General features: G+C 35.8%; 5 protein-coding genes and 1 non-coding gene across 10 annotated transcripts; 4 read left to right on the top strand and 2 right to left on the bottom strand.

Annotated features, from left to right (window-relative positions):
- Positions 1-62: 62 nt before the first annotated feature.
- On the bottom strand, positions 63-1,425 carry LOC116000322. The gene is made up of 2 exons (XM_031240395.1): positions 1,037-1,425; positions 63-346 (listed from the first exon to the last, which is right to left on the bottom strand). The coding sequence occupies exons 1-2, from the start codon at positions 1,334-1,336 to the stop codon at positions 230-232; spliced, it is 417 nt and encodes a 138-aa protein (XP_031096255.1). The 5' UTR covers positions 1,337-1,425; the 3' UTR covers positions 63-229.
- A 1,742-nt stretch (positions 1,426-3,167) lies between these two features.
- TRNAR-UCU lies at positions 3,168-3,240 on the top strand. The gene has a single exon. It is a non-coding gene; the product is annotated as a tRNA-Arg (tRNA).
- A 380-nt stretch (positions 3,241-3,620) lies between these two features.
- LOC116000319 (uncharacterized protein HI_0077) lies at positions 3,621-6,760 on the top strand. Its single transcript, XM_031240391.1, has 5 exons — positions 3,621-3,821; positions 4,037-4,156; positions 4,577-4,807; positions 5,182-6,523; positions 6,713-6,760. The coding sequence occupies exons 1-4, from the start codon at positions 3,642-3,644 to the stop codon at positions 5,560-5,562; spliced, it is 912 nt and encodes a 303-aa protein (XP_031096251.1). The 5' UTR covers positions 3,621-3,641; the 3' UTR covers positions 5,563-6,523; positions 6,713-6,760.
- On the bottom strand, positions 5,853-8,093 carry LOC116000318 (bark storage protein A-like). Its single transcript, XM_031240389.1, has 5 exons — positions 7,821-8,093; positions 6,817-7,040; positions 6,543-6,731; positions 6,294-6,473; positions 5,853-6,218 (listed from the first exon to the last, which is right to left on the bottom strand). The coding sequence occupies exons 1-5, from the start codon at positions 8,056-8,058 to the stop codon at positions 6,042-6,044; spliced, it is 1,008 nt and encodes a 335-aa protein (XP_031096249.1). The 5' UTR covers positions 8,059-8,093; the 3' UTR covers positions 5,853-6,041.
- Positions 8,094-11,317: 3,224 nt separating this feature from the next.
- LOC115998179 (ATP-dependent DNA helicase Q-like 3) lies at positions 11,318-17,771 on the top strand. 5 transcript variants are annotated; one of them, XM_031237669.1, is made up of 21 exons: positions 11,327-11,433; positions 11,660-11,698; positions 11,827-11,989; positions 12,295-12,402; positions 12,525-12,532; positions 12,617-12,700; positions 13,351-13,491; positions 13,631-13,665; positions 13,923-14,006; positions 14,478-14,566; positions 14,832-14,984; positions 15,068-15,164; positions 15,381-15,384; positions 15,490-15,639; positions 15,715-15,804; positions 15,877-15,942; positions 16,031-16,164; positions 16,310-16,401; positions 16,508-16,650; positions 17,024-17,130; positions 17,194-17,771. In XM_031237669.1, the coding sequence occupies exons 3-21, from the start codon at positions 11,839-11,841 to the stop codon at positions 17,636-17,638; spliced, it is 2,181 nt and encodes a 726-aa protein (XP_031093529.1). In that variant the 5' UTR covers positions 11,327-11,433; positions 11,660-11,698; positions 11,827-11,838; the 3' UTR covers positions 17,639-17,771. The 5 variants fall into 5 exon arrangements, with proteins under 5 accessions (XP_031093532.1, XP_031093528.1, XP_031093529.1 ...); XM_031237672.1 differs by lacking the exon at positions 11,660-11,698 and having other exon boundaries at positions 11,318-11,433; positions 16,523-16,650; XM_031237668.1 differs by lacking the exon at positions 11,660-11,698 and having other exon boundaries at positions 11,318-11,433.
- A 964-nt stretch (positions 17,772-18,735) lies between these two features.
- On the top strand, positions 18,736-22,715 carry LOC115998108 (proteasome subunit alpha type-6-like). The gene is made up of 9 exons (XM_031237584.1): positions 18,736-18,969; positions 19,087-19,181; positions 19,551-19,632; positions 20,697-20,793; positions 21,050-21,108; positions 21,198-21,280; positions 21,848-21,943; positions 22,063-22,122; positions 22,310-22,715. Exons 1-9 carry the CDS (start codon positions 18,894-18,896, stop codon positions 22,400-22,402), a joined length of 741 nt encoding a protein of 246 aa, XP_031093444.1. The 5' UTR covers positions 18,736-18,893; the 3' UTR covers positions 22,403-22,715.
- The last annotated feature ends 192 nt before the right edge of the window (positions 22,716-22,907 follow it).

Below are 22,907 nucleotides of genomic sequence, written 5' to 3'. Positions count from 1 at the left end.
CTCTAGTTTCACTATCTTGTCGGACCAGGAGCGTAGGAATTTAAGGAAGAATGGAGGAGAACTATGAGAATCTAACAAATATATAACAATAATAATAACTAGACAAGTGATACTTTAAGTGATGTTTTCTGATCCACTGTTTGAATATTTAAGTATTTATACCGTATAGGCAAACAACCCTAGCACATCATAAAGTCTCATCCATTTCTGGCTAAGGCAACCTACAAGACTACTCATCATTGGGTGGAGGTGGTTCTTCTTCATTGGATGGCGCCTTTTTCCCCCTGCGTTCATTCCATCTAGTCCATGCCCATCTCAATATGAAGTACCCACCAATGGCATAAACCTGAAGCATACACATGTAATTAGTAAAAGAAAACAAAATGGTTATTGAAAAAAAATACCTTCACCACAAACTGTTCAGTTCAGGAAGATGATCAACAGATTTCATCAGAATCAAGCTAACCAGCAAAAAGTTGAGGGGGAATTGGTGAAACTTCTGATTGGTATGTGTCCAAACTCTCAAACAAAACAGTGCGTTTCCAATTGCTAATATGGCTTGATCATTTAGGTGATGCAGGATGGAGGATAGTACTATGCTGCAACTTAAATGGTTTCATTGCAAGGATTTACCTTCTTTTAGAATTGGAGAGAACAGCTAAAAACAAGTATTGCCTACAAGTCTGCCCGGGTACTCCAGCAAAGATCTTCCAGAGAAAAATTATATCTAGGGTTTTACCATTTCACAAACAATATCATTTCAAACCACAATTCAGAATTCCAACGTCTCTCCAATCACTGTAAGTTCACATTCAATCCAACAAGCATTACTGCAAATTTGAACAACACTCGTGTATTTTATAGCACTAGTTCTGCTTCCAGTGCAATAATCTCAAGTGGATTAGACAAAAAACTAATTCAGAATTTCGACAACTATATAAATCAGATGCAGGTAGAGAATGAGGAGAGAAACAAAATTTTCTATAAAATAAAATCGGAACGTATTTTCTTTTCAATAATTACAGATTTACAGTACCTGCCATAGGACGACGGGGTTAGTATCGGCCTCAGGTCCTTGTGCTTCGAGCTTCAAAGAAGGCAATTCCTGCCTAGGAAACTTCACCACAGACGGCTTCTCTTCTTCCTTGGCAACTTGAGGTTCCGGATTGAGCATCTGAGCCTCCTCCGGAGCAGCGGGCTTCGGCGATGGCAATTTGAAAAGCTGAAGGAAGGCCGAGAGCAGAGCGAGGAGCGGATTTGTAGGCTTGTTTTGCTGCTCGTCTTTGCTCGTCGTCGAGCCTCCGTTAACGGCGGCGGCCGTTTCGAGTTCCGCCATTGTTTCTCTGGCTTGCTGTTTACAGTTTTGATGAAGCACGGCGGGGATTACTAGATAGAGAGAGAGCAAGATAGAGAGACATATTTGAGTGAGAGTGCGGTACGGTATTTTAAGAACGAAAATGGAATCTGCTGGAAGATACGGATACGGATTACGGATCCGGATCCGGATCCGGACCATGATCCTTCCAGCACCCGCTACGTTAAAAAAAATTTTCTATCTTTATATTCTTGAGGGGTAAATTTGAATTTGAAATTTTGTGATTATAAAATTAATTGTCTAATCAACTCAATTGTGATTGTCTCAAAAAAATCTCATCCTGATTTCATTTCATAGGGTTGTGATTGACTAACAATAAATTAAAAATACATTAAGTAATAATATTATAATGTATAAATATTTAAATAGTCAAAATTTCATCTGGCGTATAATAGTATTTGATGGCATAATAGATTTGGACCAACTCAAATAGATTATCGCATTTCAATCAACTCATTATGGTTAAATGATGCATTATAATCTACTCTCAATGTCTAGTTAAAGTGTTTTAAATTCGTTCACAAATAATAAATTTAAGATGTGTCATTCTTCAAATTTTGTGAACTTAACTCAAAAATGAATGTATAGTTAGAAATGTTGCAAGAATGCTATGATAAGTCAAATTAATAATCGTAATGACCACGCATTTAGATGGTGAAACGATGCGCCGCAAATAGTAGTCTAATTGTTTGGACAAATTATATACGTAGTATAAATTAGTAAACTATATACTGTAACATTATTATAGTAAATTCCAATATAAACAGGTAATCATTTTCTATTATTTTCCCTTTGAATTAACTAGTAATTACATATAATCAGTATTGTAATTAAATAATTATTTATTTAATCAATTTTTTCACGTTAACTAATTATAAAATGTTAACAATGTTAAGAAAAAAAATTATTTATGTTAAGAATAAATTTATAATTTTTTGACAGCTCTCATTCTCCACTTTAATTTTATAAGCAATTTCCTTTTGACAAATTAAAAAAAAATTTGTCAATATGTTAAGAAGCACTGTTTGTTTGTTTGTTTTTTATTGGATTTGAGTTTGAATAATTATATGAAGAGAAATAGTCAATTTCCTTTAAAAAGAAGAGTTAATTTTATATATATCCTTATGACTATCACTCATTTTTAATTTTAGACACTAACTTTTAAAGTTATCAAATTTATTCATGTATTGAATAATTTTCAATTGTAATCCACTGTAAAATTTTCTTTGTGAAAATAATTAAAATTGAGAGTAAAATTAGTGCTTTTAAAATAAGAAAATAATAAAAGTTTTGTTCCTCACGTGTGAGAAATAATTGGTGCAATGGTCATGACTTTTCAAAATTATTCTCAATGTTAACGATTCACAAAAAGAAAAAGCTAACAATAGAATACAATTGAAAATGATTAGTAGACTAAATTTGATAGTTTTAAAAGCTAATGACTGCGAACTATTATGTAATTTGATGACATCTCTTTATCCATCCAAATGAATGGTCACAGAAGCGAACCCCAGTGATGAGGACTTAAAAATGATTGAAAAAGTATAAAATATATACTACTTTGTAAAGAATTATGAATATTTAAAAAAAATAATAACTTAAAATTAAAAACGAGTAATAATCAGAGGATTAAATTCCAAATTAATTCTAAAAAAACTTTAGATAATATAAAAATATTGTTTAGGTCCATTGCTAATGTTTTTTTCCGTGGTGGGTGGAAGGGCGTTGGTGCAAGCCGCCATTGATGGTACGGAAGATATCTTTGCGTATAATAGTATTATCACTGTGTATAGCGCCTGTGGCCTAATGGATAAGGCGTTTGACTTCTAATCAAACGATTGTGGGTTCGAGTCCCACCAGGCGTGCCTGCCAACTCCTTAGCTAAGAAAAAAGCCTATTAAAAAAATAAGTGGCCAAATTTTGGGCTTTCAAGGAAAAATGGTCCTTAATAAAGTTCCCAATTGGGCTTGTGAACTATGAAGAAACAACAAGAAAACAGCCCATTAAAAAAACAAGTGGCCGAGCTTTGTGGGCTTTGAAGAAAAAATGGTCCTTAATAAAGTTCCCCAATTGGGCTTGTGAACTATGAAGAAACAACAAGAAAACAGCCCATTAAAAAAACAAGTGGCCGAGCTTTGGGCTTTGAAGAAAAAATGGTCCATAATAAATTTCCCCATTTGGGCTTGTGCACTATGAAGAAACAGCTAAAATAAATCACCCGCCAATTTCCAACTTTTTCCGAAAACAGCAGTAGTGAGAGGGAGAGATGAGCGGAGAGGAATCACTGGTTGAAGCGGCGTTGCGGGTTCTGAACACGGCAGACCCGGTGGAGAAGGCCAGTCTCGGCGATGACGTCGCTAACAGGTGGCTCCAAGGTCTCATTTCCCGCCCATATGACCCTTCCCTAGACCTCCCTGTGCCTGACCGCCCCGCCAGGCTCACTAATGTAACTCTCATACGCTTTTTCTTCTTTGCCTTCCAACTGTTCGACGAATTGCACCACTGAATAATATGTATTTATTTGCACCCACCCACTGATATTTTCTCACTTGTATATCACACTTGCGCTCTTTCCTCAGTCAGTGCAATGCAATACTGCAATAGTGTAATGATTTTGGGGGTTCCTGAATGCATCATCATTTTCGTGCTCATGATGAACAGGTAAAGCTGGTGTCACCAAGTCTGATGCCGAAGCTCGGGAAAGCTGGAAGCTTGCAGAGTAGACAGGCCATTGTTCACAGTCTTGTTCACACTGAAAGCTGGGCTATCGACTTGTCTTGGGTATATCTTCTTCTTCTTTGGATAATTTTCTTTTTCATTAGATTTGCAAAGTCTATTTTGTTAATTGAGTGGGCCCCGCCCCGGGGCGAGGAGATTTTGCCTTTTGTGGGGCAAAATGCTAAGAGTCTTAGTACTTTACACAATGGTATCTTTCTGGTTGAGCAAGCAACAAATAATATAAGCCTTCTAAGCTTTTCAGATTAGTGATAGTAACTAGTAATCTAAAATGGGTTGTTATGTTTGGTAAAATTCAGATTATGTGATACAAAGTTACTAATTTTAGTTAATGAGCAGAGAATTCTGTCATCTAAATTGAGTATATCTTTTGTAGCATTATGAATTTGAGTTGCTATCAGAGGTGAATGCTATTTTCAATGGTTTGTCTGTTTCTTGTTTTGTGATACATAAGTTGTGTTGTAGGATATAATTGCTCGTTTTGGTAAGCAAGAGTCGATGCCAAGAGAATTTTTCACAGATTTTGTTAAGGTGGCACAAGATGAAGGCAGGCATTTTTCCATGCTTGCTGCGCGGCTTAAGGAGCTAGGCTCTTTCTATGGAGCATTACCTGCTCACGATGGTCTCTGGGATTCTGCCATGGCTACCTCCAAGGATTTGTTGGCACGCTTGGCCATTGAACATTGCGTTCATGAGGTCCGCTCTTAATTACTCTTGCCTTATAGTTTGATAAATTTTGGTTTTCACCGTTTTGAAGATGTTTGCTGCATGTTACGAAAGTAAAGAGAAGATTTTTGAATATACTGTCATATAGAAAAGAGAATAAAAAGCCCTATAAATAGGTGTTAGAAGACTTCGAATAGGAAACAAGTTTCCATATGCCAACCTACCTAAATCGACTACCTAATCTATAGAGCTTCCATATATTAAATATATTCCATAACACTGCAGAAATAGAAAAAAGATCCAATTTGCATGTTTAACAATGTTCAATCATACCATCCTGCTCTATTTTAAACATCTTTGGTTGCACATAGCATACAAGAACTCAATTATTCTGAACTCTACAGGCTAGGGGACTGGATGTGATGCCAACAACCATCTCACGCTTCCGCAATGGAGGTGATAACGAGACGGCTGATTTGTTGGAAACCGTGGTTTATCCAGAAGAGATAACCCACTGCGCTGCCGGATTGAAATGGTTCAAGTACCTTTGTTTGAGGTCAAGAAATCCGAATTCGGGCGATGACCTCCTCTTGTCACAAGTTGGTGCCAATGCTGCAGAGGATGATGATGAAGAAGAAGAAGTGGTTCAGAAATTTCATGATACTGTGAAGGCACATTTCAGAGGGCCATTGAAGCCTCCTTTTAATGCAGCTGCCAGAAAGGCTGCAGGGTTTGGGCCTCAATGGTATGAACCTCTTGCAGTGAAAGATGTCTCTGCCCAGTGAAGTATTTCATATTTGAACACCAATTCTATTTCTTTTTGTTACGGTTTTACTACATTGAAGAACTTCAAACAATTTTAGAGCACCTCATATATCTTATAATACGAGAATAATCTAATCAAGTCTTAATTAGGTCCATTCAGTAGTAACATTTTGTTTTTTTTGAGTGACGAAGAAAACTCGTAGTCACTACCCATGCACGGGTAAAGGACCACAAAAAGACAAATCAGCCTAGGTTGTCTATTGCTGACTGACTCAAATTAAGAAAGTCAATAAGTCGTTTACGTTGGAAGTTGAACTTGTAACATATTTTTATTTTATTGCATAAGGATGTTTACTTGTTACATAAGACTACTTTTCTCTGATTTATGGAAAAGCATGCAACTGCTATTAAAAGGTACACTTTAGGTGAAACTTGCACTGTGACTTAATTTAGCAAATGATTGGCTCAAACTAAAAATGCAAATAAACCACACATAAGTCTAATTTCCAGCAGTTGTATCTGGTGGCAGTGACTTCACAAATTGATTAACCACATTGGCAGTATTTATAGCTGCTAGAGGTCCAAACAACCCAATCACGTTCTCTCCCCTCTGTGCTCCGGCCAAGTCCGACAATCCACGAATTACTATCACCGGAAAACCATTCGACACGCTCGTCTGCGCAAACACCGCCACAAATCAGTACGTTATTCTTACGCCACAAACAACGATGATGTTAACATTCATACTTGCCTTTACAACAGCCGCGCTCTCCATGTCAACTGATGAAATCCCAAAAGTTTGAAACAGGAACTCCCTGTAAGCTGCATTGTCAATGAAAATGTTGGACGTTGATCCCTTAAGCCCAACAAAAAGCTTAGGCTGCTGCGAAAGGCACACGCTGGAATTCACGCATCGCTCCAATTTCACCCCCTGCAACAAAGATCGAAGATCGGAATCCCTCTCTGTAAACAACTGAGGATGTAAGTAAGAAAGCAATACCTGTAAATTTGAAGCTAATCGAAGCCAATGCTTGGAAGTATTAAACCAAATAGTTCTCTGAGCAGTACTCGGATCTTCTTCAGGGCTATATCCGATTCGCCCTAATTGGTTACTTCCCCCTTCCGGTACATTATACCTCTCGATTTCTAATACAGCGGCGTCACTTGCAGGAATTGTTGAATTAGGGTTCTGTTCAGAGAGGAGATCAGTTTGGAGAAGAAAACAAACGAGTACGTGTTGAAGGTTGCAGAAACAGTAGCATTATGTTAATTACCAGCCAGTCCCAAACACCTGTCTGAGCCAATTGGCGCGGGATCGAGACATCTCCGATCGACAAGGAATCGTTGGCGTTTCCGGCTATGCCGAAATGCACAACTCCTGTTACGTCAAACAGATCCAGCATTTGCTGTGTTGCAGCTGCAGCATTCACCATTCCAACGCCGCATCTCACGTAAATTACTTTCTTTCCTTCTACTTTCCCAGCCCGAAATCTCCTGCCTGTTTGCAACCATATTATAGCCATAGGTTGCCTTCAACATAATATATATAAATAATAAATGTCCAATCAGTTTATACTTTAATACTGACTCTACTATAATGTATCTATACATACTTTCTCAATATCCCAAGGGGTTCGAGTCTGTGACCTCCCATTTGGAAGAGCCACAAAGGTGCTAGACAAGCTACTTGGCTAAACAAATGTGTTTATAGCAATACTTTTGGAAGTGCTGATCCCGGACTCAAATGAATAAGCCTCACTTTTGGGGTGATGAGAAACTCGCAGTCACTAATCACTACCCGAGGATATGCACTAGGTAATCAAAAAATGTGGGATTCGAAATCGTGACTTTGTAGTTACAAGTTTGTATATGATGGAACTAATTGATCCGGGTGTATACGGATCAATCAATCTCATATAAAATAGTAGGAAAATATTAGAAAAACTAGAGAGAACGTAGAAGATATGAGATTGTGAGATTATGATCTTCAATGATATTGAATGAATGCTTTAGAACATAGAGTATATGTTGTAGAGAAGAATTGGATGATATTCGATAAGAGAATGATTCATTTTTAGATCTCTCCCTTAGGCTAGAATGAGTAGCTTATTTATACAAGCTAATTACATAACCCCATCATCAATTCATACTAACTTAATCATCATACATTCATACTAACTCCATCATCAATACATACTAACTTCATCATCATACTAACTTTTGACCTCACAAGCTGCTGTTATTAGTGCAGTATGAAAAAAAAAATGTAAAAGTAAACCTGATAAGTCCACATAAGGGTGGGTTGGGTGAGGCTTGAAGGAGTTGGTTGAGAAGAAAGCATTCTCTTCTGGAGGATATACTGTGATGAGACCAAGATAAGGGCCTTCTTCATTCAGCTCCTTTACAATGGAGCTCAAACTTTTACTTGGAATTGCAGACACTGCAGGGACCAGTAGCGCCAAGATGAAAGCTATAATAAGTGGAAGATGCATAATGTAGTGGTTATTGGCTGCCATGTTTTTGCCTCTGTGGATGTTTTCCTAGAGGGGATGAGTTTGGGCATTAAGATAGGGGCTTCACTGCAGATTATTATTATTATTATTTGATTTGAAGTCTAACTTGTGGACCAACTATTGATTATTATGGGATCATTTTTATTAAAAAACATTAACGAATTATTAATGAACAAAGTACTAATTTCCTTCAAATATACATGGTTAGTCAAAGGTGGCTGCGAGCTTAATTCTCTAATTTCTGTCACAGATTTTAAAGTTGTTAATGGATGCTATTAGCTTGACGAAGGAGATAATCCATGAGAATTGGAGAAAGGGAGAGCAATAATTATTTGATAGAGAGTGAGAGTGACATTTTCATATTAAACAATTGTTGTGTTGTGACTAGTCTTAGATTCCCTAATACGGAGTATTTTTTTTTTTTATTTTTTTTTGTTTGTAAGCATGAACCTCGAATGAAATTAATCAAATTCAATTTCATTCTAACGTCTTGAATATTTAAACTAACAAGGTTTTGGTGAGTCTTAAGTATTAACCCAATGAGAATTACGGTATTTATTGATTTTTCAATTTGAGTCAGTTAACTATGGACAATACAAATTAGTTTATTTCATTGTAATTATTTATTAGTTAAGGTCACAAAAATGAATTTCACACAATATGCACATTCATGGAGTAGTTGCCGGCTTTCTCATAAGTCTAACACAAAGGAAATATTAACCTAGCTTGATAACTTTTTGGATATTAAGGTATTGTATATATTGGTGGAAAGAATAGGGTAATGTATGGCCCCAACTAGAAAGTAGACATGACAATTTTGGCATCATTATATGAGCTAATAATATATGGTCACATCTTAATTGAGTCTAACTTACACATAAATTAATTTAGACTTTTTTTTTTTTGCAATAAAGTTTGTTTACAACACTTACTCATTATATTCATTAATTGTCTAACTAATAAACTTGTAATTTTAGCCAAAGACCTTGTGGTCTAGTAGCACCCGGTTTACACTCTCGCCTAAAAGGAAGTGGGTTCGAGCCTAATATATTTATCATATTATTTGTTCGAATTCCATATGAATACTATTGGACATAGTAGAGCTTATGTGGAGGATTTGAAAGAGAGGCTATTGACAATAATCTAACTACGTACACAATCTCCCATCTCGGGCCCACATACATATACATTTGCATTATATATGTGTTGTGATATATAATGAACAATAAGACCATGGCTCCTTTGTGACTAAGTTTACTTTGCGGTTATATATATGTTACGGATGTCAATTTATTGTGTGGAAAAAATTTATGAGAATTAAGTGTTTCCTCACTTTCAGAACACACAACTACAAGAGAATGTGGATTTCATCTTCATCTATCGACAACATACATGTTCCATGCGGCGAGAAATTTGGAATTATTTGGATAACTCGGGATTTACCTCTTTTGTGAAATTTTAGACGGGTCCATGAGATTCATGATATCGTCTAGCCAGGATATGAAATCCAAATTAAAAAAAATATATATATACATATACCAACATTACTATAGTGACATTTAGCAACACCATCAAAATAGTTGTTTATTTAGTGTGATTTTTCTCTCTTGTATGGTTCGTAAAGAGTGAAATTTATCCAAGGCTTTCCTCGTCATCCAAAAAGAGAGTTGTCTCTTGATGAATTGGACCAAGACCAACTAGATTAATCTTATATTGCGGTATGTGAATATTTGTACAATATGTAAAATTATGATTTTTAACAATATTTTTGCCTTTGATGCAATTATATCAGCATGTTAAAAAAAGTTATCATATGGCAAAAAATACTCGATTTTTCATTTTTTTTAAGGATAAGGGTCAAATAGACCCTTCAACTATAGGTCAAAGTGCAATTAACTCCCTAAACAAAAAAAGCTCCAATCAGACATTTTAACTTTTCATTTTTATGCAATTAAGTTAATTAACAGGTTACCTCTAGGTAACCGGAAATTTTATTTTCTAAATTTAAAAAATTAATTAAAATTAAAAAAAATATAATTTTAATTCAAATAAAGTGTATATATATATATATATAAACCTATGGTGGCTTCCCCATCCAACTAGACGGAGAAGCCTGCTTGACTCCTCTATTCAGTTGGACGGAAAACCTAGTGGGGTAGCTCAAGTGGCAAGTGAGCTATCTTTGTGGGGAGGAATTGCGGGAGAACCCGGGTTCAATTTCCACAAGTGACGATTCCCCATGGGCCAGCTCCGAATTTTCGGCTTCTCTGACAATTATTATTATTTTAAAGTTAATTTTTTAATTATTTCTTTGATTTTTTTTAATACAACTAACTCTATTAGATTGTAGTTGATGTAGTAAAATACGGACACCAAGTTAAAACCGGAAAATACGGTCTGTTATTGCCTCAATGATCCAAACCTGGTTTACAATACAAGTATGGGCTCGAAGGGCTCGGCAGGTCGGCAGTGGGCTTCCCTATTGTCCGAGCTCGCTTCAAGACTTATTCGAGAATTGGCCAAAAGATCCTCTCTCTCCTCATAAATGCGCTATTTATAAGGGGGAAAGAGCGAGGTTGCCGGGCCTCCGGCATGGCGGGAATGTGGCGCGCATGCGCCCGCCTCACTCTGCGCCCAAGCGGGAAAGAGTACGTGGCAGCCGTTGACACGCCAAGTTGTAGGCGAGTCGGGGGTACTATTCGGCTTGTGACGTCCGACCTTACCACGATTCGTCCGACCGGGTCTGGAGTGTATCCGACCGGTCCTGGAGTATATTTACTATCAGTAGTATCTGTTTATACATTCTTTGTTCATACATTCTTTCTCGACTTGTTGAAGCACAAAGAGTTAGTATCGCCTCCACCGAGGCTCGATCTTGTGATCGACCATATGGAAGAGTCACTACATGTCATTTGAGTACATGCTAACCCGACTCTGATTTTTTTTAATAAAGTAAAAATGTATCAACTGACATTTTGTTATCATGTTTTGTGCTAAGTAAAATTATTCCTTTTATTAACAACAGTGAAGTTATCAGACTATTAAGTACTTAGCAGTTTTCTCAAAAAAAAAAAAAAAAAAAAAGTACTTAGCAGTTAGCAATAATGTCAGACTATAAGGTGCTTAGCAATAACATGGATTACTTATTTACAAAAATAAAAATTCACTTCTCTTGCAATTTGCAAATCAAACGGGGCCGTCGGGCTGTAAGTATATTTTTGAGTTCCCACATTACCCCTGCTTAACAACGTGATTACAGACCGTGTTCCAACATTTCGATTCCCTAACTGCCCTTGTCCACATTGCTCCTCATCTCCGTTTTCCCGGCAAAACCCTCTCATTCGACGGCTCGACACTTGGAGTTGGCTTCATCAAGCTGTAGGTCATTCTCAGCAATAATTTATCGCTTTCCGCTGCTATAATTAACCTCGTGCATTTGATGATCGCAATCTCCAAGAGTTTATCATTTCAATTTAATTTTCGGCTTTTAAATTCAATTTATCGTCTTATTTTCCATGATTAATTTGATTTGCTTCTCCAATTTCTGCCTTTTCCCCTTTCGCACGCGTGTATAAATGTATAATGTGTTACAATTTAACGGCAGGGAAACGCTGATTACTTTACAAAATTGACTTGTTATTGGGTAGGTAATTGAAAATTTTGAAGTTTGGATTAGAGGAATCTATTTGATAGAGTTCCAGCCATGCAGGTTAGAGAAAAATTGGATTTTAATTTTGCATAAAAACATGATTGTGCTTATTTTCTGTGTAGTTGGTGGGTAAAATGAAGAAATCACCATTGCCACTGAAAAACATATGTGGACCTGAGAAGAAGTCCATTGGGAAGGAAGCTTTGGTGAAGCTATTGAGATGGCATTTTGGGTATGCCAACTTCCGGGGGAAGCAATTAGAAGCTATTGAAGCTGTTTTATCAGGTTTTTTCCTTTCAAATTATTCTGTAATCTATCTAGTGTCAAGGATGTAGCTATTATGGTTTTTTGACTGCTAACTAGTAGGTTTGTACATCAAATTTCCTTTATTCTATTATTTTCTATGTCCGAAGGACTGTCCAATTTTTTGTTTTTTTTTTTACTTCTGAAAATACATATAAGATTTGAGGAATTGGATTCTGAAACAAAGTTCTTTTAGATAAAGTAAACCGGCATGTTCTTTGTACATCATATGCACATTTTTTTGACCTCTTCCTTTCCTTGTCTATTGGCTTGTTTCTATGATGCAGGAAGGGATTGCTTTTGCTTAATGCCTACCGGTGGGGGAAAATCAATGTGCTACCAGATTCCTGCTCTTGCAAAGCCTGGGATTGTACTTGTTGTTAGCCCTTTAATAGGTGATTTCCTTGACCCTATTTTGATTTCATATCATGAAGGAACACAAGCTACAGGTTTTTTTTGTGTTGGCTTGCAAATGATAGGGACATGACAGCTTATATTGGTCTGCGATTTGTTTCAGCTCTCATGGTGAGCGCCCAAGATAAATTCCTAATTTTTTTTCGGCATTTTTTTTTTCCTGTTGTTTTATATACATCTTTTTCCATTAACTAGGAGAATCAAGTTTCGGCATTGAAAGAAAAAGGAATTTCAGCTGAGTTTCTCTCATCAACTCAGACTTCTCAAGTAAAAACTAAGGTAAATTCTAGCCATGAGACAGCATTTGGTTGTAACCTCATATGTAAACTAGTACAGAGCTCAGCTTAATATTTAGGCAATTAAGGTCAGTGGTTGATGCCATTTTTTAGGATATAGTGCTCATATGGTAGATGGCTTATTTGGCACTTTTTATTATTTATTTATTTATTTATTTATTTATTTATTATTATTATTACTCTCTCTCTCTCTCTCTAGAGAATGGATGACATTTAAAAGTTCTCAACTAGGAGATAATGAATTGTAGGCATTATTAGACCAAATTTTGTTAAGCTCAAGTGGTTTTTATCAGTGCATGAAATAAGAGATTTCGAAGATTCTCTCTCTATCTCTCTCTCTGTAGAGGTGTAAGGGTTGCTTTATGAAGAGTTCTGAATAAGTTGTCTTTTGCCTTTATTGTGTACTCTAGTTCTAGGTATAGTTACAAGAATTTGCACCACTTAGAGCAGTTTATGAATCAACCAATATACGTAGTTGTTATTTTTCTAGTTGGTACATACTTTTGAAAACACCAAATATAGGAGAGATACATCATTCATAAACATTTTACATGTTTTCTGAAAAAAATAATGTAGTAGCATTGGCTCTGGGAACACTAACTTTTAAGAACTAAATTTTTCTTTAAATGTTAGATATACGAGGACATTGAATCTGTGAAGCCGAAACTGAGGTTATTGTATGTGACACCAGAACTAATTGATACTGTTGGATTCATGTCAAGACTGGTGAAAATTCACTCAAGAGGATTGCTAAATCTTATTGCTATTGATGAGGTATTGAAATCCCCCAATGATCTTCCATAACTAAGACGACTAGATTATATTAACACTTCCAAGTTGAGTGCTCAATTATTTTCTTTGATAAATAAGTTGAATAATCAAGCATTTTATGTTTTGTCCAAAAACAAATTAGGCACATTGCATCTCTTCATGGGGCCATGATTTCAGGTATCTTTATAATTTTATACACCTGTTTTAAAATTTTGGTAAACATCTTTTAGTTATGTTTTCAACAAGAAACACTTATATAGTCTGTGGTCTATGCGTTAGTGAACTTTCATTCTGCTTTTTTGATATTTATATCTTGTTGATTCATGCTTTTCATATCCGCTTTATTTGCCACTTTCATTTTGATTAGTTTTATTTGGTTGTGATTTCTGCTGATTCTTGCTTCCTTTAATCTCATCATTTTGCACATAACTTAGGCCTAGCTACCGGAAGCTTTCTTCCTTGAGGAGCCGCCTACCAAACATACCAGTGTTGGCTTTGACAGCAACTGCTGCTCCTAAGTGAGCTTCTTTCTTGTTCTCATATAGCTTGGAAATTGTACATAACAATCTCATTTTCTTTTAAATCTTCTGAAATAATATTTCCATTACTTTGACATCATTTTCCCATTAGAAGAGAGATTCTTTTCATGAGGTGTAAGAAAGAGTGGTTCTAGCAGAAGATATGCCCCAGAAGTGATTTGTAAACAAATTTTGCCACAAGTGTCCTGCAACATATTGTATATTAGTTAGATATTAATAATATTGCCTGAGAGCTCACATGTAATTTGTATACATATTGATTTGTTGAGAAGAGACATACTGTTCAGAAGGTTATGCACAAGCATTTTAGTGTTAATCAAATTCCTAGAAAGTTTAGCAGATATTGATGGAAAGGGGTTTGTCTAACATGTGATCCTTGTTACTAAATGCAGCTTTTGCAACAAGAATTGTGTGATGATAGTTATCGATATTTTGGTATTTTTCCTGCAGAGTTCAGAAAGATATAATAGGATCGTTGTCCTTGCAGAGCCCTCTAGTTCTGAAGTCATCTTTCAACCGCCCAAATATCTATTATGAAGGTCAGATATAAGCAGCCTGATTGGTTCTTTTATTTATTTTGTGTTATTTCTGGTGTATGCCAGATTCATATTTAAATAATGAAGCCTCAGAGCAATCAGACCTTCTATCCTTCTTAATATCATGATGAAGCCATGAGGAATTTTGTACCACTCTGCAGTATAATGAGTGTGCTCCTGTATAATTCATCAAACTTTTATCAATTTTTGTAGCCTGGTGTTATTGGATTATATGGCTGATTAAGTATCATCATGACGATTAATGCAGTTAGATATAAAGATCTTTTGGATGATCCATATGCTGATGTCTGTAATCTACTTAAATCTTGCGGAAATGTCTGTGCAATCGTTTACTGCCTCGAACGTACAACTTGTGATGATCTTGCCAGCCATCTGACCACATATGGCATTTCTTGTGCTGGTGATGAAATATTTGATTTGGTATTCTTTGAAGTTTTGTTTTCTTGATGCATTTCCCTTATATGTTTGCTTCTGCATTTTCAGCATATCATGCTGGCTTAAATAATAAACTGCGGACCTCTGTCTTGGATGACTGGATTTCCTCCAAAACACAAGTAGTTGTGGCAACAGTGGCTTTTGGGTATGGCTTCCCGTATATTATTTCTTTCCTTTTGGGGAATTTATAAGAGAGAGAAGTTAGCTAAATGATTGCTGACAGCCATCTTAGGATAAAAATTTGCTAATAATGTTTGGCATGAAATTCTCATTTGCTTTTTTTTTTTTTTGGGTATTGTAATTATATTTGATTTGCATTGGAGTCAATTTGAGGCATGCATCACTGCTGATTTTGCTGCAGGATGGTATGCATCTAACACTTCAGAATATGTGGGTTCAATTTGTCAAGCTTCAATGGGATTTTATTAGCACTACACATGAACATGCTCTGTTTTGCAAAATATTTGTAGGGCATAGACCGAAAGGATGTCAGAGTTGTCTGCCACTTCAATACTCCTAAGTCAATGGAAGCTTTCTATCAGGAATCAGGTAGAGCTGGTCGTGATCAATTGCCCTCCAGAAGTGTCTTGTATTATGGAGTGGATGACCGTCGAAAAATGGTACTGATTTCTCCTTTCTTTGATTCTGAATGTTATTATGCCATTTTAGCAGAAACCTCTTTTTATACATTGCAGGAATTTATTTTAAGCAATTCTGAAAGAAAGAAACAGTCTTCAAGTTTACAAGATGGTTCCTCAAAGAAGGCACTTGATAACTTCAGACAGGTTATTCTCAAACTCTCTGATTGACTTTAACACAATCCACTGCCCTGATTTTTTGAAGGTTGCTGCATTCAGATGGTTGAGTATTGTGAAGAATCTGGTTGTCGCCGAAAAAAGATACTTGAGAGCTTTGGGGAGATGGTATATCTGTGTTATTTATACTCTCTTCTTATATTTACCTGCTAGTTTTGTTTTGTAAGCTCATTGTATTTAGTGCCTTGGAAACTAGGTATCTGCATCTTTATGTGAAAAATCATGTGATGCTTGCAAACAGCCCAATATTGTTGCTAAAAACTTGGAGGAGCTTAAAACTGCTGCCGCATTTTGCCAACGAAATGGATCTTCACGGATATTTATAACCAGGTAGCTTATTTTGCAGAATTTTTCAGGACTTTAGATGTGTCCAACTTCTTACATAGCTTGGCATGGATAAGCTAATGAGTCAAACCTTGACTTCACTGGCTAGAAAATGAGAGTTGACTTGCTTAATGCATTCATTGTTCTATAGCTTATCAAACTTCAAGGATGGAGACTACTCTGAATTCTGGAATCATGGTGATGAGGCAAGCGGGTCAGAAGAAGATATATCTGATTCAGACGGTACAATTATGAGCAAAACTCATCCTTGCATGCATTAATATGCATCATCCATGTAGGTAGAACTTTTAAATGCTTCATATTTTCCAGCATCTTATCTGAATTACAGATTGCATGAATACAGAAGCTCTTGATGCTGCAAAGAATGTAGCATCAACAGGAAGATCAACAAAATTAAGAATTCAAGACAAAATTGAAATGCTGCAACGCGCAGAAGAGAAATATTATCAGAACAAAAATCCTGAGAAGCAGGTATTTTCCTAATTTATTAGTTTTGGTACATATAAGAATGGAGATTGAGCACGGGCTTATGTTGCTAGATTATATGGTAACAGGATAACAATGTAGAGACATAGCCACATAGGTGTGTGCCACTGACTAGGATGTTCGATATCATTATTAACCTATTGTTGTCAAAAGTATACACAAAAAAGGACAAGTACTAGTCATCAATTATCCAACTTCTGATGACCTCTGTTTTATCACCTGCAAATGAATTTTGCTTGAGACCTAACTTAGAGATTGAGTTTTGCTTAGCCTCTTGCTCTTCTGCAGTTGTGTAATTGATGTTGATTGAATAACACATGATTGCACATAAATTATTTGTTTTTCTTTGTGCTCATAGGTAAATAAACTTGACAAAAATGCAATACCTGAAACATTAAGAGAGACTGGCAGACAAAGATTGTTAAACACATTAAAACAAAACGAGAAGCGGTTCTCTGATTTAAGGTATGCATTCCACAACTCCTTAGCCTGAAAGGGGTTATATTCTCACTGGATTCCCCTTTGCAGGATGAGCTTCGAAGATTCTGCCTCGATTCTTGAAAATGAATGTTACAAGAAGTACAGTAAAAGCGGGAAGTCCTTTTATTTATCTAAAATGGCAAGTACAGTAAGGTGGCTCTCAACAGCAGACCCAACAGAACTAACAAATAAGCTCGGCTGTGCTCCTGATCCTCCCAAGGATCTACAACAACCTTCAGAAGCGAACTGTTCTTCAGAATCACTGACTTCATCAATCGCATTATCAGCAGGATTGAATAACGAGAAAACCAACAGCGCTGTTTTAGAAACAGAAGCAGCTGAAAATGTCTCCCCTGCTACAACATTGCCACCAATCCCATCTTTCTCCGAGTATATTAACAGTAGAAAAGTGAAGAGCCACCATGAATCCAAATCAAAAAAGCGTTTACCTGATATGTCCCAAAAGAATATACAAAAGAAAATGCGATCTTAATTTAGTGGCTTTATTTGTTATTTTTGTTTACCTCCTGTATTTGACTGCAACTGGCAATGTTTGCAATATGATTGCTTAGAATTTGTTTCCTAGTTATTTTCTTCTTAATGTAACCTGTCATTCATTTTGAAAATCCTCATGTCCTCCATGCCATTTTTTTTTTCTTTTAACTGTAAATATTATTCATCTAAGTTCTAACTACATTCATTTCAAGATTTGGTAAGAGAATAGTTAATGTAACTATAAAGTCAGGAAATCGATTCATGAGGTATACATTAATTTTATTCTCTGTATTGAGTTAAAAATTAAAAATTTATGAATTTGTTATGGCACCATAGTGAATAAAGTTGCTCCATAAAAAATTAAGAGTAACTTCAATCAAGACATCAAGTTGGTTAGCATGTTGGTTTGGGGTGTGGTTACAAGTGAAACTCTCAATGAGAGCGGCTTATTGGCGTTCTTGATTTGAATTATATACAATCTAGGTTGGGTTGATTTACTTCATTGTGGTTTTTGCTAGTTAGGATCCCGATGCATATCTTCAAGTAGTAGTTTAAGTTTTCTTGATCACCTAAATAAATAAATAAATAAATAATAAGGAATAAAGGTCAAATATGTCTTCAACTGTACACCGATATGCGGCAATTGAACTAAAAAAATGCAATTGAGTCCTGAACAACACAAATTCATACAATTCAATCCAAAATAACATGTTTACCTGAAAATAGGCTGATGTGGCAATTATTGAATTTAAAATAATTTTAAATAAAATAACTATTAAAAAACGGAGAACGGCCGGAGAAGAAGGGACCTTTATCTCCATGGTCAAGGAGACAAAGGTCTTTCTTTCTATGGAAGCTGGCCGGAGACGAATCGTCTCTGAGTGCTAGGGATACAATTATATTTTTTTGAGTTTAACGGCCTAATTGCAATTTGGTGTGCAGATGAATGATCTATATTATGTTTATTTGTAATAATAATAAAGAAAATGATTAAAATTAGGATGAAATGTAACAGATCCAAATGGAAGGGGTACAACCGATATTTAAACTTAAGTTGGGGACAAAAAGAAAAATTCTCGCTTTTCTTCCCCTTCCTGGCTTCCTTCATTGTAGCGTCATCGGAGTATATGGAGTGTTGAATTGGGAAATAAGAAAACCCTCTTCGACTCTTATCGTTTTTTGCTTTTGTATACTTCGCCGGATCGAAAAATCAACTGTGAAAAGGATCAGAAACATTACATAAAAGTTAAAAGATGAGTAGAGGAAGCGGAGGGGGCTACGACCGTCACATTACGATCTTCTCCCCGGAAGGTCGTCTCTTCCAAGTCGGTAAGCTAACTGCTTTTGCTATTCTATTAAATTCCTCCAAAATTGATGATCCTTATTTTCAATTTTTTGCTCGGCGTTGAATTTCTAGGGTTTTGTTTTTTTTGTTTTTGTGAACAGAGTACGCATTCAAAGCTGTGAAGGCCGCCGGAATCACCTCCATTGGTGTGCGCGGAAAGGACTCCGTTTGTGTTGTTACTCAGAAGAAAGTCCCGGTAAATTTCACATCATTTGAGCTCAATTTTTATTTAATTTGCTTTGCAAACTGATTTAGAGTTAATCTAATTGTGTTTATTTATGCTCAATTGTTACTTAATATATTACTCTCATAAGTTATTTCTACTAATTATTGGAAACACTGTAGCTGGTATTGTTTTAAGTTTGTCAAATGTAAAACAACTTGATTTGCCAATTTTAGCTGACATATAATGTGTCAAAACTAGAAATTGATGTTGAGGTCAGAGTACTAATCACAAATTTTGTTGCATTACTATTGTGGAACTTAAATTTTACTCTATGAATGTGGCCACTAATTTTCCTTTATGGTGTTTTGTGGGGATAATTGTGTATAATGTTATGAGCAGGATAAGCTATTGGACCAGACAAGTGTGACCCATTTGTTTCAAATTACCAAATATCTTGGACTCTTGGCTACTGGAATGACTGGTTGGTGTTTTTTTTTTTTTTTTTTTTTTTTACTCCAGAGCATGTTACTTGAAAGGAATTGCCTTATTTGAGTGGTTTATTATTGGACTTGGTGTTTTAAATTCTTTTCCTTGTTTTCAGGGTTAGGATTTTTGTTAATGGTTATTAGGAAAAGTGATGAATCAAAAAGATCTTTCTTGGTGTTTCTGTATTGTATTGGCTAAATTGACTAAACCCCTATTTGGATGAGATTATTTTCAGCGTATCTATTGCTGCAAGCAATTATACTGATAAGCTTATCAAAAGAACTTATGACTCTTGAAAGGCTTTAAAGCTGTTTTTAGCTTATTGGAAAATAAGTTGAAAACAGCTATTCAAAGGCCAATTGATGAAAATCCTCGGAAGTTGTTTTTCAGTCTATTCAAAAGCGCATGTTGAAAAATTCTTATCTTAAACATGATTATTTAAATTGTTTATCCAAACTTGGTGTAATTGCATTTAGTTGGAAATAAAGCATGCATGTTATAAAATAACTAACAGGAAGACATTGTGATTATGACAATTTACGCTAGCATATGTTATTATCAACACAAATTGAAAATTTCTAACCTCAAAAGATGCTGGCTTATAATAAGTTTCTTGAAGCTAGGCAATTAGCAACAAGAAGATTGATGTGCCAGGTGGTATTTAGCCGACCCTTTGGTCTTTTGGGTTCTTCTTGAAAGTGTGTGTTGCTTTGGTATTGATCTGATACAGACTTCTGTTGTGTGTATACATGCATTTGCGTTTCTTAATTTTTTCATGCTAACTTACCTATCAAAAGGACAAATTTCTATTCCTGGAATGGGAAGTTCTATTTCTGCTGTTATTGTGTATTGTGTTTCAGCTCTTTTCAGACTCATGGTTCAAGAACAGAACTAAAAAACTTTCAGTTACATAATTTTATGGATAAACAAAATAATTTGAAGTGTTGGTCAGCATATTAATGTTTTTACATTGTGTTTATAGCTCATTGCTATGATTTGGATTTTGGAATTATGATCAAAATGTTAAGGTCCTTAATATTTTCCCATTCATTATTACAGCTGATGCCAGGACCTTGGTCCAACAGGCTAGGAATGAGGCTGCTGAATTCCGTTTTAGATATGGATATGAGATGCCAGTGGATGTGCTGGCCAGATGGTATGCCAAGTTTCTTCCTATAATTTTTATTTATGTTTTGTTCTATAGTGCTGGGCCCAGTTTGCTATTAGTTCATTGGGCTTAATGTGTCTAGAACCTCTAGATGCACAATCTTGATGCTCTGGTTGGTAATAAATTTAATATTTTCAACTATAAGTCCTTGCTTTCTATTCTTTGATAAATGAGTAGAATTTTATGCTATCTAGCATGGACACATATAATTTTAATGAACTAAATGGTATGTATCCACATACAGGATTGCAGACAAATCTCAGGTTTATACCCAGCATGCCTACATGAGACCCCTTGGAGTAGGTTTGTTACTAAGCACCTGTAATGCTCTAGTTGCCTTAGTTTTGCTGGTTTTTTTTACCTGTTTATGACTATATCTTTTCAATGTGAAGTTGCAATGGTTCTGGGTATTGATGACGAGAAAGGGCCCCAGCTCTTCAAGTGTGATCCCGCTGGTCATTTTTTTGGTCACAAGGTAGTTGCTAAACTTTATTGTTTTTACAGACAAAAAATAATGGAAGTTGTTTCTATTATCCCTGCAACCTTTGGCTCTGGTCCCACCAACACTATCTTTTTAGGCCAATGGATGATTTGTTTGAGTTTACATGCTCTGCTCAAATACTGCCACATTCACAATATAGGTCACATAAAATTATGAATAAACTCTTCCATTTGTCCTACCGGCCTTAATTCCTATCATTTAAATCAACTAACTTCATTTGTGAAGAATAATAGAACAGAAGGATCCCAAAACGTAGTAGCCAAAAGTTTCATACTTCATTTTGCACAGAAGGTCTAAACACTTTGTGAGTTGATCAAATTAGTGTACAGTAAAATGTCATAATTCATTTTGCACCCTGGAGCCAAATTGGAAATTCTGTTTGCTTGACTCTCATAGCCTGCTCACTGAATGCACATTGATCCTCTGATCTGCTTTCTTTACTTCTACATATGTAGTGTTTAATATCTTTTCTTCCATTTTTGAAATGATACTTGAAACATTTCTATCTGATGGCTAACCTAATAAAATAATTGTTTGCAGGCAACTAGTGCTGGATCAAAAGAACAAGAGGCAATCAACTTTCTGGAGAAGAAAATGAAAAATGACCCAGCTTTCTCCTATGAGGAAACTGTACAGGTAACTGGAAAAGAAAAATGGAAAGAAATGTTTTTAAAACTTATTTTCTACTGTCCCAAGGAGCAGAAAATGCTGGATCATCATATTGAAACTTACTGTGTACCTCTGCCATTTTGTAGACTGCAATTTCTGCTCTTCAATCCATTTTACAGGAGGATTTCAAGGCCAGTGAGATTGAGGTATCACATCGTCATTATTAGTTTTAATTTCAATTTTATTTTTGTTTTGTTTCTGTTTCTTTCTGCCTTTGTTTTGTTTATTATCTATGTGTATCATAGTAAATCTAGTTGTACTATGCTTCTTGCCGCTTGTGCATTTGTTCTCTATATGCTGACTGCTGGCAAATGCAATGTTCTGGCATGTCAGGTTGGTGTCGTGAGGCAAGAAGATCAAGCTTTTAGAGTGTTATCAACCGAGGAGATTGATGAGCACTTGACAGCTATTAGCGAGCGCGACTAGTTTGTTACCCTTAGTCCTTAGAGCCCTCCTCTCCACTGCTTCATTTGAGATCCATGCCTGCATTTGCATTCATTCAAAGTTGTTGAGACCAATTTCACTGTTGAATGTCGATGAAACATGGTAAAGGAAGTGGAGAGTTCTGCAGATGCTAGCTACCTGCTTGAGTTCAAATTTGTCTTCTAATGCTCTACTTTCCCCTGGATATTCCAACAACATTATTATGACTACAGTCTGCAGATGTTTCTTGACTTGAAAACATTGAATCATCTTTTGATCAAGTTTCAGGGTAAGCATTTGTTTAGCAGTGCTGCTATATCCATGCCACCTCGTAACCCTTTTCACATAGGTCCCATGAAGCTCTCAATATAACCTTTTTTTCCAACAATTAAAAAAAGGATGTTTATTTTTCATAAGGAAGTTCGAGTTATATCCCAGTTAGGGTTGACATTATGTTATACAAAAAAAAAAAAAAAAAAAAAAAAAAAAAAAAAAAAAAAAAAAAAAA

The sequence above is a fragment of the Ipomoea triloba genome, chromosome 12 (assembly GCF_003576645.1).
Source record: "Ipomoea triloba cultivar NCNSP0323 chromosome 12, ASM357664v1".
NCBI classification, from domain to species: domain Eukaryota; kingdom Viridiplantae; phylum Streptophyta; class Magnoliopsida; order Solanales; family Convolvulaceae; genus Ipomoea; species Ipomoea triloba.
Note: the sequence above shows the minus strand (reverse complement) of the source record. Positions and strands in the feature narration are given on the sequence as shown.

Bases quoted from the DNA above. Each gene is read 5' to 3' on its own strand.
- LOC115998179 (XM_031237668.1), top strand. From the start codon at position 11,839: ATGAAGAAATCACCATTGCCACTGAAAAACATATGTGGACCTGAGAAG. The intron at 11,990-12,294 runs GTTTTTTCCTTT...TCTATGATGCAG, and splicing joins TATTGAAGCTGTTTTATCAG to GAAGGGATTGCTTTTGCTTA. The intron at 16,165-16,309 runs GTAGCTTATTTT...ATTGTTCTATAG, and splicing joins TCACGGATATTTATAACCAG to CTTATCAAACTTCAAGGATG.
- LOC115998108 (XM_031237584.1), top strand. From the start codon at position 18,894: ATGAGTAGAGGAAGCGGAGGGGGCTACGACCGTCACATTACGATCTTC. The intron at 20,794-21,049 runs GTATGCCAAGTT...ATCCACATACAG, and splicing joins GTGGATGTGCTGGCCAGATG to GATTGCAGACAAATCTCAGG. The intron at 21,281-21,847 runs GTAGTTGCTAAA...AATTGTTTGCAG, and splicing joins GTCATTTTTTTGGTCACAAG to GCAACTAGTGCTGGATCAAA.
- LOC116000319 (XM_031240391.1), top strand. From the start codon at position 3,642: ATGAGCGGAGAGGAATCACTGGTTGAAGCGGCGTTGCGGGTTCTGAAC. The intron at 3,822-4,036 runs GTAACTCTCATA...CATGATGAACAG, and splicing joins GCCCCGCCAGGCTCACTAAT to GTAAAGCTGGTGTCACCAAG. The intron at 4,808-5,181 runs GTCCGCTCTTAA...TGAACTCTACAG, and splicing joins TTGAACATTGCGTTCATGAG to GCTAGGGGACTGGATGTGAT.
- LOC116000318 (XM_031240389.1), bottom strand. From the start codon at position 8,058: ATGGCAGCCAATAACCACTACATTATGCATCTTCCACTTATTATAGCT. The intron at 6,732-6,816 runs GTAATTAACATA...CTCTCTGAACAG, and splicing joins CAGGTGTTTGGGACTGGCTG to AACCCTAATTCAACAATTCC. The intron at 6,474-6,542 runs GTATTGCTTTCT...TCTTTGTTGCAG, and splicing joins GATTAGCTTCAAATTTACAG to GGGGTGAAATTGGAGCGATG.
- LOC116000322 (XM_031240395.1), bottom strand. From the start codon at position 1,336: ATGGCGGAACTCGAAACGGCCGCCGCCGTTAACGGAGGCTCGACGACG. The intron at 347-1,036 runs GTACTGTAAATC...TGTATGCTTCAG, and splicing joins ACCCCGTCGTCCTATGGCAG to GTTTATGCCATTGGTGGGTA.